We start from the raw sequence: 17,109 nt of genomic DNA, 5'->3' as shown, positions 1-17,109 counted from the left end.
ATAGTTCGGTATGAAAAATTCTTCGCTTTGACGATGGTTAGAAGATAGTAGTATAGTAACAATCGATAGATATTACGATTTCGAAACAAACAAAAAAAAAAGAAAAAATAATTTTAATCAAACAAATATCTCCGTTTGACTTTCGAAATTTTCGTTTTGAAGACAAGTTTAGAGATTCCAACGTTTGAAAACGAAAAAGGGCTACCGTTTGTCGTAATGTCCTGTCATCTAACACGACCGTCAAGCTCGGTGATTAATCGATTTCTCGACAAGAAGGAACCTGTCGACGATCGAGAGAAGAAAGAGGGGAACGAACGTGAGCAAAAGACGCCGACGAGAGACGCAAAATATTTGGGGACAAAACCCGAGTGGCAAGACCGAGTCATTAATAAAAATCATTCTCTCGTTAAACTGAAAATATTTGTACCTTGCAGTCGTCACGAACACCATGAACACCCTCGCGGCTTGTGAGATCCTGGATGAACAGAAATGAAAAGAGAGTAAGGATAAACGAAGATCAACGTTTAATCGTCACGGAATGAGTATGAGTTTTTTTTCTCTATATTTTTTCTTTTTCTTTTTTTTTCATATGCCACCTCTTTTTGCATGTATGCGTGTCTTTCTCTCACTTTCTCTCTCTCGTTTTATATTTTACGCGCGGCATCGAAAAAAGGTGGGCCACCTGGAAACTTCCCAGATGAAATTGATTCGTACGCGTACTTCGCGGCGACCTGGACCATGATCGTAGCATCATTCATCTCGCTCCTATACTATTAGTACTGTTATTTATGGTTTAAAAAGTCTATAGATCGTGGTAGGCTATTATGTATCCGTATCGAGACCACGTCCACCGTCGTTGATTTATGTGTCCGCGCAAATTGCCGCTTGTCCTTTGTAAGACGTTGGAAAACTTGGACGATTAAATCCCTAGCTAGGAGTATGGATTGTAATTTAGCCAAGTAGAAAAGTTCTCGTTATTCGATAACGTTTATCTTAACCATAATTAAATTGCTCCGCGTTCCAATTAATGCTATATAATATTTTTCGAAAGACTTATATATTGATCTTTGATATAAAACGATGAAATCTCATTTTTATAAGAAACAAGTAAGCGGCTTTTACGAACCAATAGGAAAATCATAGCGGCAACATGAAATCGAGTATATATCGAATAAAGCTGATAAACGTTTCAACAAGGCTTCCTTTTATCGTTCAAATCGTCGAGTCTTCTAAAGAATTTCAACGCCGGATAACGTCGCAATCGTAATAGCTCGTGTTCCGTCTGCAGAGCCAAGAGCTCTGCATAATTATCTTGAAGTTTCTTGATCAGATCGGATCTCTTCATGTGAATCTGCATCTTCCGGTCCATGTACCGACGTTGCCTCTCCTCACCGATAAGATCACGGCTGTACTCCATCTCGCACCTCACCACGTTCATGTTCATGATCATGCGATCAAGAAGATCGTTTTTCCTCTTGATGGTCTCGATCTTCTTATCGATCTCTTCGAGTTTTTCGGCCCATTCATTGAGATTTTTGCCAAAATAATTCTGCATCATCATGAGTTCCCTTTCCAAACGTTGGGTAGTTCTGTCCTCCCTCAAATTTCTGGCCCTTCGTTTTAAATATATCTGTATTTCTCTAGTGAGGTTGGTGTTCTCAACGAAGTGTAGATCATCTTTAAGATCATCGATTCGCATCTTTAACGCGCGATGCTCCCATTCCTTATTTCGAACGGTCTTTTGAAAACTGATCGTATGCTCCACTGCCTTCACTTTACGTTCTCCCGCCTCTGCGATCAACACGTTTACATCCTCGACAACTTTTCTAGGTATAAGGATCGCGTTTAAGGTGTCGTCGCAACGACCATGCAAACCTATCTCCACCTGGCCCATTCTCATAACCAACTGAATCTCGGTGTTTACATCAAAGATCCTTCCATCTTCTTTCATTTTACTTAATATCTTTCTCAGTTCGCGTGTTCTATGTTGACTATTCTTCAATTTCTCACCGTAGGCATTTACTACCCTCTCCGCTCGATTTATCTCAGCCTGTTGAGCCTTTATCCTAAGCTCCAACTCGATCCGCTGACGTCGAATTCGCGTTAAATGTTCCCAGTGATGATCTTCTATCAAAGATGGCAATGTGCTTGGTCGTACGTCCAATTCATCCAGCAATTTCAAATATTCCGTACATATCTTTGGCAAGTAAACCAATTTTATTCGATTTAAAACGCATTTACCAAGATCGAGTAAATCGGACATATTGATGTTTTTCAAATTCGTTCTCGGTCGACGCTTGTACTGACGTAAGATAAGTTCTACTGATGATTTTCCCAAAGACGGAAATTCTAATCTAAAATTCTTGTTCAATATTTTTTCACGATTAAACATTACTTCTAACGGGCTTAACAAATTCTTTTGAACATTTTCGAGAGATTCCAATTCCTCTTTAAGTATCATCTCGGACGTTTGATTCTTCTCAATTTTATTTTTTATCCTCTCGTAGCTTTCAATATTCTTGACACGATTGTAATTCCGTATACGACCACGTACGTAACGAAGTTCCATTTGTTTTATCGCAGCTTCCAATTTTATTCTCAACTAAAATATTATCAATATAATGATAATATGATATGAAGATTCGACTAATAATTTTATAATAAAAATCGTTAATATATTTGTTCCATTACAAACCAAAAATACTTCATCCAATTTGGCATTAAATTTATCAATGCCTTCTTGCAAAGAAGATTCCAATTTCGCATAATCAGATTGTAATATCCTTTTGTAATATTCTCTTTCTTCCAAGCGATTCTTAATGTCATCTTCATACTTTTTAACCGTCCTAATATCTTCAGCTGTGTAATCCTCTGGTTTTTTGATCAGCATACAGCTGGGTTTTGGTATGTCCTTCTTAATAATATCTTCCCATCGAACCTCTAACACACCATCCATCATTGCCATCAGTGCACGCTCTCGAAAATCATCGGCTAGCAACAATTGCCTGATCCTTTCGGCTTCGGCTTCCTGTTTATCTAAAATTTCTTGTTGCGACGGTGAAATATAAGGTTTAACCTTCACTTCGTTATCCAGAACTCGTATGATTTCCTCAGGTTTTTCCTAATTTGATAATTCGAATGAAATATTTTCTATCGTTTCGAAAACTTAATCATATTTATACCTTAATGTGCCACGTGGGTACCAAAGGCAAACGTGGTATCGATTTATTGAACATGATTTTTAATTCAGAATCAATGTAATATATCCTGTTGATTTTATCTTGTATCACTTTCATTTCGCGTTCCTTTTTCTCATAAATCTCATTAAAAATCTTATTGAAGTAAGATCGGAGTTTGTTGCAATCGTCCATCAGGTAATGATTATTCAGTATCACCTGACCAAACCCATAAGATTCCATCTGCGAGTAATAATGAGGGGATTGCTCGATGAACCGGTGGCCCGTCATACCTTTGAACAAAACGAAAGAGATCGACGTTAAGTATTAATATGAAAGATCCGATCGACGCGTTCCAATCTGTCGGTTTTCTACCTTCGAAAGCCCTTTGCTCTGCCAGTTCTTGTTCATCGATCTCACGTTCCTCATCTCCCAAGAGTTCACCCACCCTTACCTTTTCTTCGCGAGTCAATTTTAAAGGATCAACCAATGCCAGTTCAAGCTGAGATTCTGTATATATTTGCCAACATTGAAAATAGTTTGGTTTGACGATACTACATAAAAAAGTCCTTTGAAATTCAGCGTATTCGAGGGCTTCTTTAACTTCTGGGTTTTCAAGAATGAATGGAAAATTCGTCACTTCGAGAGAATTCAATATTGAAAAGATCGATTTAGCAAGAATCTTCTGAGGATCCCAATAAGTTCTTTTGATCCAAGCGGCAATGTGGTCCATAGAACTGCAATTGAACTCGTATTCCAGTCGCTTATCTTCTCGAGCATGCTTCGCTACTTTCATCGCGTGCTCGCGCTCGGCCTTGTCGAGGTCGAAAGCCGACACCGGTAACCTCTCCAGCTCCGGAACGATTTCGTTCTTATTCAGCAGTTCTACGACGACGTTCTTCAGAACCAAGAAGTCCTTCATTATGCTTGTTCTTTTCTGAGCGCATGCAGTTTCTTCTTCCTTTAATTTTTCCTTTGCTATCCACTCGACCCAGGTCAAATCGATCTCCTCTTTGAATTTATTTAATCCTTGCTTGGCTGGATTCAGTAGACTTACTAACGATGAATTCAAACTAGCATAATCAGCAAGTATCCTTTCTTTCTCTTTTTCGTATACAGAATCATCAACGAGATACAATTTCTTTGTGATATCCTCTTGCTGATCGGCCTACGCTAAATGAGTTTTATATAATTTCGATAGATAAACAATTAAAATTATTGTAATTTTACCACTTGCTCTACTTTCTTCATTCCCACTAATGACCCATCGTGACCAAGGGCAATAGCTAAATTAGCATTAGAGTTAACTAGACCCTTCACAGATCCAAAGTCATGTCTATGATGTGTCATCATACTTGCTACTATTTCTTTTATCGACTTATTTCTAACGATGATCAAACCATCGTATGCGGCCGTCGTTAGCCAATTACGATCGGCGAAAAGACGTGCACATCGAAAATAATGATTCGTTGGCATTGTGCCAACTATTTCGATGTCTTTCGTTGTTGTTTCTAATAGTTTTAATGTTTGAAGTTGTCGTGTAAGATACGGTGTACCCACCACCAATTGATAATTTCCCGGTACGTTATATAAATTACGAAAACGATTATGTAAATTTAATGTCCCGATGATCTCTTTCATTTGTACTTGCATCTTCGACACTTTATAAATAAGAACTTGTTCTCCGACGAAATTTGTCATCGATGTAACGGGTATAACGTATATTTTAAATCCCTTTTGATTATCACACAACAACACATCGCTGATTACTTTTTTTACATGAACTTGACCTATCACTCTATACGAATCGTTTTTTAGGCTGATGCAAAAACAATTGCCAGATTTTGTATCGCTGACAACGAGGGACCTGTGATAGAACAAAATTTGACGGATTAAAGAAATATTTTCGATCTAAATTATGTCAAACCTTCCAGACGAAGAAAATTTGATTAAGTTTAGCGGCTTTTTATATAGTCTCATGTTTACGATAATCTCAGGATTCTTTGGATTAATTATACGGATGAAAATTACTTCACCCTTGTTAGTGGTTAACGCAATAAGAGGATAATCTGGATGCGAAGCTTGACAAGAAATATCACCGATCGTTTCTGGAGAGATTCTTGCTATTTCCATTCCAGTATTGCACTCTAATACTGTTAAGTCCTTAGAATTGTCGCTGGTTACTACTACGTGATGACACCAAGGATATACAAAATCAAGATACCGATAATTAGCACCGTGATAATAGTATTCTTGTATTAATGGTATTGTATGACTTTCCAAAAAATAAATTTGCATCAAATATCCTTCTAGTGTATAATAAAATAACCAATCATTCTTTAAAGGGCATGCTATCAATATATAAGGTTTTGTCGTAGATTTAATACACCTGTTGATTAGGACATAAAAGAAATACAAATTCGAACATTTTTTAATTATAGAAAGTACGTACCACTCTTTATTCCAAACATCATTATTAATATATTTTTTATAATAACATATTTGACAAAATGTAGTCCTTAAAATTATTCCATCACGATACCAACAAATACTTGGCATTTCATAATCATTGCATAATCCGCAATGTTGTGAATAAACGATACGATACACATTCGTACCATCTTCATTACTCAAATATATGTGCCCGTCATGATCAGTTATCGCCAATATAGGATCACCTGGTAAAGGACACCAATCTACCCAACGTATCGGCTCATTTTTTGGTAGTTTTATCTCATGATCTGTACTGTACATTCTCAATCTTATAAAATTAAATATACACATCGGAATAATCAAATCTAGTTACACACCTTTAAGAATGTAAGTCTTGCTGATTACATTGAGACTCCAAATAAACAATTCGCCACAAGTTTTGCCCAATTGAGCTATGAATGTTGGACCAGTTTGATTGATTCTAAGTATCTGTTTAACATCATTTTGCATGGGCGTGTTCACATTCATGATTTTTTCACCAGTTCTCCACGACCAAAGAATCATCGAAAATTTAGGGTAATAACCCACTGACACGAGATAATCCCCTGCAGTGAAGGCAATAGCCGAATATCCGTTTTTAGATCCTTGTATACACTCGGATATCTTCGTCATCGAAGGATAAGCAAAAATAAGGATTCTAGGTGTGAGGATCTTTTCAGAAAACGCAAACATCGGAATTGTGGCGTGTGCTGAGAGACAACAGGCACCATCGCCCGTATTCTGATCGACGCAAGGTTTCATGAATCGTTTTTTCTGATTAACATGAAAGAACGTTATGTGAATTCCATTGGACCAAGCGAGAACATCTTTGCCTATCCAAACCATTTCCTGAATCTTTTCACCGCGCGTCCAACATGGTCTCCATGTGCTTTCGGGCATTTCTCGGTTTATTAATAATAACCTCTTAAAAAATCTTTACACATCTATCAATTCGCAATGTTTCGAGGTGAATGCGGTTGACAATGAGAAACTGAACTTCGAGGAATTTCATTTCTAACAAATCGATACGATCGAGAGATATCGAAGGGGGCTTGAAAAAGAATCATAATTAAATATAATTAAAAACGGAAGTAGTTTTGTTTGAGATGAAATATCAAGAACGAGTTAATCGGGCACGTTCGCAGACTCTTATCGGTTAGAATGAGGTCCCCGGCAAAGGTGAGTTTGGCAGGCTTAAGACAAAAGGTGATTAGGATACTCGGAGTCGATGCTGGTTTATAAAGACCCCCATAGCGTAGCGTGATGAGGTCAAGCAGCAGGGAGTCATCCGTATAGCAGAGCCCGATCAAAAACTTATCCTTGCAACGTGATATACTGCCTGTACTGCTTGCTGAGACTGTTTTTTCCTTTTTCTTCCTTCGTCTCTCTCTTTCTCTCTCTCTCTCTCTTTCTTTCTCTCTCTCTCTCTCTCTCTCTCTCTCTCTCTCTCTCTTTCTTTCTCTCTCTCTCTCTCTCTCTCTCTCTCTCTCTCTCTCTCTTTCGCTCAACGAAGAAAGGTCTGCATGGTGTCTTGCCCTTCTGAGACTCTGCCCTTTGCGTATCCACGACTGAAAGATGCGTGTTTTGCGTCGATCGTAGGACCCAAACTTACGGTCTTGCCATTAAAGTGACACCCGCTGAGACGCGTATTTGCATAACTTATCATCATCGACATGATCATTGAGACTCCCTTTTTCGGTATTTAAACGGGGGAGATAATATACATAGTTACATGTGTGATTAAACTTTCGTTTCTTCTGAATTTTACACTAACACTATCATCAATGCCATGGTAATACTGTAGTAACAAGAAGTTCTGAGACATACAGAAGCTATACGTTCGAAGGTCCTTTGGTATTTGTACACGTGTGTGAACTGTGGGAACACACGAATCCGAAAAGAAGAAAAAAAGTAAAGAAAAAAAGAAAGAGAGAGATCAAGGGAAAGAGAGAAAGAGTCATCGAATAAGGAAGAAAACAAGGAAGAAGAAGATGAAGAAAGGGTGAAAGAGAGAGAGAAAGAGAGAGAGAGAGAGAGAGAAAGAGAGAGAGAAAGAGAGAGAGACGGCGGGTAACATTTAATCAGAGCCCACGGTGAAGTACACGGTACGCGTATGTATATAGAAGCGGTATATGGTTCGGTTAGTTTTTGCTTGGGAGGTTGCCTGGAAATTGGCGCCAAATTAGTAAGGAGGACGAGGCGAGGCTCACGATGCCTTGGGCTGCGTGACGCGAGACATTAAAAGTAACCTCTGCTCTTGTACACCCCCGTCCCTCCATCCCGGATTTCTTCCACCCCAAATCGGCCTCCTCCTCGTCTGCAACCCTCCTCCTCACTCCTCCTCTTTTCTCCTTCTTCTTCTTCTTTACTTCTTCCTTCCTTTCCTCCTTCTTTCTGCTCATCGAATTCACAACTGCCACTACCACCACCACCACGGCCATCAGCTAGCACCATCACATCTACTTCCATAGACAACGTCCATGATCCATGGTGCAACAAAACGAGAAAATTTAGAAGAATATCTCTCTCTCTCTCTCTCTCTCTCTCTCTCTGTTTCTCTCTTTCTCTCTTGCTTTCTTTCTGACTCACCACAGTAATCACTACCGTCCAACGAAACTGAAAGAAAGAAAAGAAAGAAATAAAAAAGGATTCGCACTTACGTCGAGAGAGCCAGGTTACTGCCTGATTCTTTTCGTATCGAAGAAAAACGAGAGAAAGAGTAAAGGTGGAAAGGGTATCCTGATGAACTTCGTGTTCAGTTAACGATAGTGCGAGAAAATTCTGAAAGTAGATATGATTTTTTAGCGCGAATACTTCCAAGCGTTATTTCTCGAAAGAAACCATAAGTTCTCTTTGTTTTAAAGAAGAAGAGAAAACGATTGAGAACGTTCGTAAGAATCCTAGAAATAAAAGAAAGGAAGGAAGGAAGAGAAAAAGAAAAAGAAATAGAAGAAAAAAATGAAATAAAAAATAGAAATAGAAAAGGTGAGGAAACTGGCCAACGCAGGTCGTCGTTTCGTCGAAGCAGCTGCATTTTAACGGTTGCATGTTTCGGTTTCGAGCTGGTGCTAGATTATATGGATGCATCGCCGCGATCACAGACAAACGTTTAAATCGCTAAACGTTAAATTATACGCGGCTCCGCCGTCTATCCTCCGCCCATAAAAAATAATAGCACGCTCGGCATAGATTCGCCTAGCTCCCGATTTGGTATCTCGTCTTTTGAACAGCTGCGGTCATTTCTTCGGGTTCTTCGGTATGTATTATAGATCACGTGCCGTCTCTTTCAGAATAGACCATAAGATCTTTCAAAGTTTTAGATTTATTCTAAAAAATAAATATTTAGGTATATATGGTATCTTGATTACTATTTACTCAGCTTCAAACATGAGTAATATCATCAGTGCATTGGAATATACAACATATTAATAACAATGTCAAGAGACTATTTGTATCGGACCACACACGAGGGCGGGTTGGTCTCCTAGTCGGTAACATTAATTAGCATTCGTCTTTATAGCTCGCTTGTGACTCTTAAATATGAAGAAGGCATGCATGTAGCGGCATCAATGATGAAAGCTTTGACTCTCTCTCTCTCTCTTTCTCTCTCTCTCTCTCTCTCTCTCTCTCTCTCTCTTTTCTCTTTCTTTCTTTTTCTATATATTTATATCTACGTGCGCGGCAAGCACCAATCGACAAAGCGATCTTAAAGAAAAAAAACTAGAGAGAAGGTATAGCGTTGCCACGATGACATATGAGCTACCAGACTCTTTGTGTCGCCATGAATACCACTTAAATTGGGGAACGAGCCATCAGAGCTCGCTACTGAATATCATCGTGATGCCAAGCCGTCCGTTCTCCGCGATTTATCACCTCGTGACTCTTTACGACGAACGGATTACAAAATCTGCGTCCTTGCATTTGCCTCTTTGCACCCTCCACGTCTCTGAACCATAGGGAATGCGAACATACTAGAATTCAAATTGGGATTCCATAACATGGTGAAAGGATAAACTGTTACCGCCTCCTTTTCCTGTCGATTCATCATCATGCTAGTGTCATCGAGTTCTCGAAAGATCTAACAAATGTTCTTCGTATAATATAGTAAGAAAATATTGAAGAAATTGGTCTGGATTAGAATGTTGAAGCTTAGGTATCGTACGTATACTAAATACGTAAATATAATTTTACGAAGTATTACAAGTTTATATGCTTTGAGTCTTAGTGAAGAATTTTTAAACTCGAAACAATTGTTCTCTTTCTTTTCTATAGAAATCTGAGATGTCAACAATGAATAAGAAAAAAAGATAAGAAGTTAGAAAATACAAGAAGCCGGAGTACATTTCTTTTCTTCTTTTATTTGTTACATGAGTGAAGCTTGTAAAACAGGATCGAAGGTCGGAGGTTCCGGTTAACGCGCAACCGCTTCGCATGACTGCAGTTGACGAGCACTAAAAATTTCGACTCTTTAGCGAGGCAGGGCGAGAAGGCTCCGGTATAGAGTCAGGTAGATATATAAGAAGCAGATGCGTCTGTCATTAATATGAACCGGCGAAGCTATTAATAACCGGTTAATGAGGACTCTCTTTCTCTCTCTAACGTCCCTTCTCTCTGTCGTACGTGCGTGCCAGACGAGGTCCTGCCGTAAGATAGGGAGAGCGTATGCGTATATACACATCGCCAGTTCATATTGTACTCCTCGGGTATACCTATATGATTGTAGAGTGTATCGTCAAAGGGCTCCGGCGAACCTCATGATTTATAATCGGCTGTGTCCCTTTTTATTCTTCTGCTGTTCTTCTGTACATTCTGATCGTCAAAAAATTTTGGATTTCTTTTCTTTGAATCGATATAAGTACGGTCGAATAAATTTACAATCTCGCAGATAATAAAAAATATTCTACATAAGTATTAATGTATCTGATCAATATTATAAAGTGTAAATTCTTGTTGTAGGTACTCTATAATTTCATGATGAAATTCGTAAGATGTCTCGGACATCAACGAGTCGCTTCCATCATTCCAAGAGTCGAAGGGTAATTAAATGAGAACCACTGAGTACGAACGCAGGAACGCCCACGCCATGCATCAACCGTGACGTAGATAGGTAATGCTGCTGCAGATGGAGAAGATGGTCCTCGGAGATATACCCTTGGTTTCTACCTTAGTTAGGGTCAGCTATCTCGCGCGACCCATCTCCGCCTATCCAATCACACACTGCACACCGCGTATGGCACGCAAGCGATAATACACGGTGTCCCAATTATCCCGCGACACGGCAAGGCCCACGCTCTCGCCGTGAGAGCATTTTCAACACGCCCCTGCTAGCCCCTCCACGTGAACGGACCAGCAAACTCTGGCGCCCCTCAACGGATGGTTCTCATAAAGGACGAATCCTCCTTCTCACCTCCTCCTTCTCCTCTTTTTCCTCCTTCTCCTCTTCCTCCTTCTTCTTCTTCTCCTGCTTCTTCTTCTTCTGTAAATCCTTTCCCTTCGACAAAACTCACATGACTCTCAAGAGTAAGACGTATTTGGGGTTTAAATAGTAAAGTTCTAATGAAAATGAGAACCATGTATCATACTTATTCGTAATCTGATTCCTTTTCTTCTCATCTTTCTCCCGTTTTGGGTCTGTAATTATAAATTCGACAAATATGTTTGCACTTATTTTATAAAGTTATATTTCAAGATGGCGAACATTGTGTTGATAGGATGCGAAATGAAAGAAAAAGGTCATTTCTTCGTTAGAGTAGAATCGATAATGCTTCATCGATATGACAAATTACTCAACGATTATTCGGATGATCCTAGAATAAGTCCTCACCAAATTATAGGTGATTTTCGACGGTGAGGCGAAAGTGCGATCGTTCTTAAAGTGAAAAACGTGATGAATACACGAAACTGCGTTGTTCTTGATGCTGTATAATTATCGAAAGACGCGATGGAGGTTAACCACGCCCTTGTCCCCTCGGGCGACCAATCACGAGTGTCGCTGGGGTCGCCCTGCGGCGGGGACAGGAACGACGACACTCCGACTCGACGAGGACGCGGGACGAGTGGCATGGCGCGCTGAGAGGATATACATACCTACGAAAACCACTGTCCCTGCCCCTTAACTTTCTAGAAAATGGTAGATATCTCTTACCACCTACAAACTGTCTCCAGATTTTCTTATAAAAATAGTCTAAATTTGGATCTGTTCAAAATTAGAGATATTAAGAATATGTCTATGATAATTTTGATTTTATAACAATTTGCTTTGATCGAAAATAATTTCTTGATTAGAAACTATAGTACTCCTATGCCGATTATTTATTTCGTCTTAAAAGAATCTTGGAATCATTATACCTGAAAATTCTTTAAAATCTCCTATTTCGTCAGAAATAGCTTGAATCATTCAATTCCAATCGATCTCTCGTCAACTAAATACCAATAATATCAGTAACTTTCCCCTATAAAATTTGGAAAGAATATCTTTCCTTCCTGTTACCTCTAACCCTAACAGAGAGATCAATAAAAATCTTTTTGTAAGAACAAACTTAATTCAAAGATAAATCAACATAAATTAAAAAAAAAAATCTTGCTTTATAAAAACATTTTCATAGGAGAACTCATAGGAGCCCCACCTACGAAGGGCGACAACCGATTATGAAATCTGTCGCAAAGATCGTCGTCTTCGATTGACAGAGAGGAAAAGTAAGAAAAGCAGGAGGAACAGGGAAATGGATAGGTAGATGAAGAAAAAGAGAGAAAGAGAGAGAAAGAAAGAGAGTGAGAGAGAGAGAGAGTGGGATAAAGATAGGTGATGTGGGAGTCAGGAAGGGAGAGAGAAGGAGTAGTCGAGAACGAGGGAGGGTCGTAGAGTGACAAACTCGAGAAGACTGTCACCGTGCTCCGCGAATCACGGACGAATCGGAGGGAGGCTGTTGTCGTTGGTGGAGGACAGCTCAGTGAAGGACGATGTCAGAGCGCAAGCGCCTACGACTACTGGACACGCGGCGACACATCGATCCACGCTTCTACAACCTCTCCTCCACCTACCTTTCCTCTTCCTCATTCTCTTCATCCTCTTCTTCCTCCTCCTTCAGTGCTTCCACCCGTCCTCTTCAGCTTCAGCTTCTCCCACCACTTCGTACACCCTCACCCTCTCGGTCTATCTCTGTCTCTATCTGTCTGTCTCTCCCTCTCTCTCTCTCTCTCTCTCTCTCTTTTTCCTTTTCTCTCTTATGCGAGTACTCGGTCTCTCTTCTCCATCTCCTTCGCCTCCTTTCCTTGATTAAACCGCGTTTGCCATAGCGTTGTTGCTTACGAAAGTATCCGCCGCGCCGTCGGTACTCTCTCTCTTTCTCTTTCTCTCTCTCCCTCTCTCCATCTATCTATCTATCTATCTATCTTTCTATCTCTCCCTCTTTCGTTTTCTCTTTCTCCTTCTCTCTCTTTCTCTGACGAGGATCGCTGCCCCTGTTAGATGAGGGTGGAACTCGAGGGACGAGAAAGAGGTGCCACGGCGCATCCAACTGCTGGTGCTGCTAGTGCTGCTGCTGCTGCTGCTGCTGCTGCTGCTGTTGCTGCTCCTGCTGCTCCTGCACTTTCGAGCGGGAGATTAATATCCTCTTTTTGCCTTCTTCTATGCATCCTACTACATAGTATGGATATAACGTTTTCTGCAATCCTCCGTCGACGTTGAACGAGAATAGAGTACTCACTCCTAATTCTCCAAAAATCATCTTCGTTTATACCATATTCTACGTTTTCGAAGGAATCGAATAATCATATTTTTTGTCTTACAATAAGTTCAAAGAAGAATGAAACATCTAGATATGATCCATCGTTGGAGATGATATTCCGTCGATGTACCAGGATTATCGATTCTTTCTTGCACCTTAAACGAAAAAGGCGAAGTAGCAACATCTATAGTGGAAGAGAAAGAGAAGGAGGAGGAAGAGGAGGTACTAGCCGACAGGCTTACTCGCGTCTCACAAACGACAAGAGGGTGATATATTACCAGGAACTACCCAGCGGGACCGACACTACCACCTACGCTACCATCGCTTCTATCTTTCTTCCTTCCTTCTACGTGTGTACACTCATACTCCCTGAAGCCAGTGCTTCAAACTACCCCTATCCACGCAGAAAGAAAGAGAGAGAGAGAGAGAGAGAGAGAGAGAGAGTCTTATTCGAAGGAAGATCCATCTCCATAATGGCTCCCACGCCCCCGTTCTCTTCTAGCACGTTCTCTCCTCTCTCGTATTGTACGAACCATCTTGAGACACGCAGACACTCGCAACCACCCACACCCAAGTCCAAGTTGCCACCCCACCGCGAGTTCGTCTCTCGAAGGGTCGAAATTGCCGGAACGGCAGAGATTTTTTGGCACGGGCTGTGGTTCCTTGCGATCGAGACGACGAAATTGTTAAAAGTCTCAAATGTTTCTTTAAAAATAAATTCTTTTAATAAATAAAAATATCGTTGTATTTCTTACTTAATTTAATCAATTCGTAAATATAAGTATAATATTGTAGTCGACGAGACTTGGAGATTAATTCGATTATATAATAATGAATGTAATTATCCAAATCCCCAATTTAATTTATCGTATCATATTTAATTTGTACTTCTTTGTTGTCTTTTTGTTTTCTTTAATTTCCTCTTTGTACTCTTAATAACAAATTTTCATAACCACAACCCTCGGATTCCTTCCAATAGGGACGAGAATAATCGTCCTTTGCTTCGGAGAGGATCATTGCAGCAAATATCTACATTTGGGATTTCACGCGAACGTCCTCCCGACTCTGAGCAAAAGTTCTCACGCTACAACGGGTCCAGCTCTGCTCCTTTTTTTCCCTCCTACTCTTGTATCGGCTCTCGGACCGCACGAACCTTCGAAGGCGAAGCTCTCATTATGCATATCCGATCCGGCGCTCAAGAAGAAGCGCACGAAACTTTCGTCCAAGTCCGCCGCCGCCATCACTATTGGAACTTCTCCTTTTTTAGAATGTACGTATATATATATATATATATATATATATATATATATATATATATATATATATATATATATATATATATATATATATATATATATATATATATATATATATATATATATATATATACATACATATGTATGTATGTACATTCGCGAACAAACGGTAATCGCAAATTGTGACTGGCATGAACGAGAGGATCCGACGAGTTCTGCTCGGTTCGATCAGTTTTGAAAATATATTGAACGTTTAAGTAATACTTACTTTAAGCGAAATTTTTTCATTTTTTTTTTTCTTTAGAAATCATTTATATAAATTTATAAAAAATTGTTTAATGAATTTGACATATTTTAAAAAATTTCTTAGTAAAAAATAATTCTTTCAGAAATATCTGACAATTTACTTAAGACAATTGCCAAAAATATTGAGGGAAAATTATAAAATTATAAAAAAGAGATTATAAATATGGAAAAATTGCTTGATATAAGTAATAAAAAAATAGTGATCGAATTACGATGCTATTATCTACGTATTTTCGTGACCGAGGATGATGCTGAAGAAGCCGTTTAGACGTTACGTCAAAGAAGTAGGGAGGATTTAAATTTTGCCAAAGGATAAAAAATTATAAAAATCCGTGGGACGAGAGAAGAGAGGGAGTGAGAGAAAGAGAGAGAGAGGGAGAGAGAGAGAGCACACCTGCCGCCCCTTCTAGAGTTTTCCGCGGTGAGAACAGAAGCGCGCCAGCGAACAGATTAAGCTTAGGAAAGAGATTTATGAGCGAGCGTGTAACGAGCAACTTTTTCATGCGATGTGCTTGCCGGGGGTAGCCTGCGGGGGTGGGATTAGCATAAGATCCAGCAGCTGCAGACCGCGCGGAGACTTCACGGACCTCTCTCTCCTCTTCCATTTTATTTCAAAGAAAAAATCGTTTTTTTCCCTCACGACCTAAAGAGAGGGAGAAGAAAGCGAGGTATCCTTCCGAAGAGTCCTGTCATCTAATATCTCGAAATCATTCTAACTATAATAATATTTCTCAATAAGACAGATCGTCACCGATGGAAAAGATTTATCAACGCTTCGTAACACGTATTGTCTGATCTAAAAATTAAATGTTCGATAAGATATTGGTATATAAATTAACAGGTAAATTCAATGAATATTTTATTACTCACGGAATGAATAACTTTATTAAGACGTTGCATAAGTTTTTATCGTATCTATCTAAATATATAAGCGCGTTATACTGGTCTGATATTATGAGGATAGATTATTTTAAAATTATTACTTTCTACTTATGAAACGTCCAATTATTTTTAGATCGATCAGCCGTTGCGATAAAGATCATTAAAGCGACAGCAACGATATTGATCTCCATTTTCTTCGATGAGAAACGGCCGAGCACAAAGTTCGTGTCCACCTTTCGTGCGCTTTCGTACGAGATAGGGAGAAAACACAGGTATATATTTATCGAAAGCAAAAGGGTGGAAGAGAGAGACGAAGAGCGATGAAGGGACAGGCAGTGTGGATTTCGAACTCACAGCGTAATAATCGACGGTAAAAGCTTCGTAATGCGGCGATCGGCAGCGGAACGATCGTACTGTGCCATTGCCTTCTGACATCGTGCATCGATCGTGGCTCGAGTATTCAATTAAGTATCTTCCTCCGTGGCCCTCTCGATCTTTCGATCCTCCACCATTTTTCAGCCCTCCCTGAATGTACGACGTACGACCTTCCAAAGGCGGTTGTTTCGTTTCTACCACGAAATTAAGCACGGATCGAGTAGGAAAAGACACGAAAGTATTGGTGATCTTTCTTTTTAATAAATATACGATCTTACTGTTTGTATCCGTACATTTATTACGAGTGCTATAATAAGTCATGATAAGAAACGATTAATTCGTACTTGTTTTTTTTCTTTCTTTTATTTTTTAATGAGATTAGATATTTAATATTAATTATATCCATATCTGATATTATTAGTCTAAACGTAATTAACTGATGTATCGTTATATTAATTTATTATATATTTATCCTATTTAATATTAATTACATATATCATTATTGATGTTATTCAATTTAGTCAGTACTGTCGACAATAAATAGTACAACTATTGTTCATTATTATCTAACATTATTCATATTGATAATAATTCATCATTCGACACGGAGATCGATTCGATCGGTCATAATTTTCTACGATCGGCGTCGTTGAATCTTCGGCTACCGTATCGCATAAGTCGAAGTTTCCGTCGATCAGAACGGCGAACGTGCAACCTATAGAGCGCGAAGCGAGTTGTACGGAGCGACTGCACGGACCTCCTAAGGTCGTGTCTCTGGATATTAATGAGAGGATAGAGGCGGCCACCTCACACCACTCTGGATCTCGGCAGCAAACTCACGGATCGTCTCTGATGGAGAGAGGTTACCGACGGCCTGCCTCCCACCTCCACCCTATAAGCTCATGAGAGAGGAGG

General features: G+C 39.5%; 1 protein-coding gene across 1 annotated transcript; it reads right to left on the bottom strand.

Moving 5' to 3' along the window:
• Positions 1-1,189: 1,189 nt before the first annotated feature.
• On the bottom strand, positions 1,190-6,548 carry LOC124425632 (cilia- and flagella-associated protein 43-like). The gene is made up of 8 exons (XM_046966200.1): positions 5,987-6,548; positions 5,629-5,917; positions 5,104-5,565; positions 4,407-5,043; positions 3,552-4,344; positions 3,183-3,469; positions 2,696-3,121; positions 1,190-2,602 (listed from the first exon to the last, which is right to left on the bottom strand). Exons 1-8 carry the CDS (start codon positions 6,546-6,548, stop codon positions 1,190-1,192), a joined length of 4,869 nt encoding a protein of 1,622 aa, XP_046822156.1.
• Between the last annotated feature and the right edge of the window lie 10,561 nt (positions 6,549-17,109).

The sequence above is a fragment of the Vespa crabro genome, chromosome 7, assembly GCF_910589235.1.
Source record: "Vespa crabro chromosome 7, iyVesCrab1.2, whole genome shotgun sequence".
Taxonomy (NCBI): Eukaryota; Metazoa; Arthropoda; class Insecta; order Hymenoptera; family Vespidae; genus Vespa; species Vespa crabro.
This window is presented reverse-complemented; position numbering and strand designations above follow the sequence as displayed.

What these genes read in the sequence shown, in the direction of transcription:
- LOC124425632 (XM_046966200.1), bottom strand. Translation starts at nt 6,548, where the DNA reads ATGCCCGAAAGCACATGGAGACCATGTTGGACGCGCGGTGAAAAGATT. An exon ending in TGAAGAAAGTAGAGCAAGTG is followed by an intron (nt 4,345 to 4,406) that starts GTAAAATTACAA and finishes CATTTAGCGTAG; the next exon opens with GCCGATCAGCAAGAGGATAT. An exon ending in AGAGCAAAGGGCTTTCGAAG is followed by an intron (nt 3,470 to 3,551) that starts GTAGAAAACCGA and finishes TTTTGTTCAAAG; the next exon opens with GTATGACGGGCCACCGGTTC.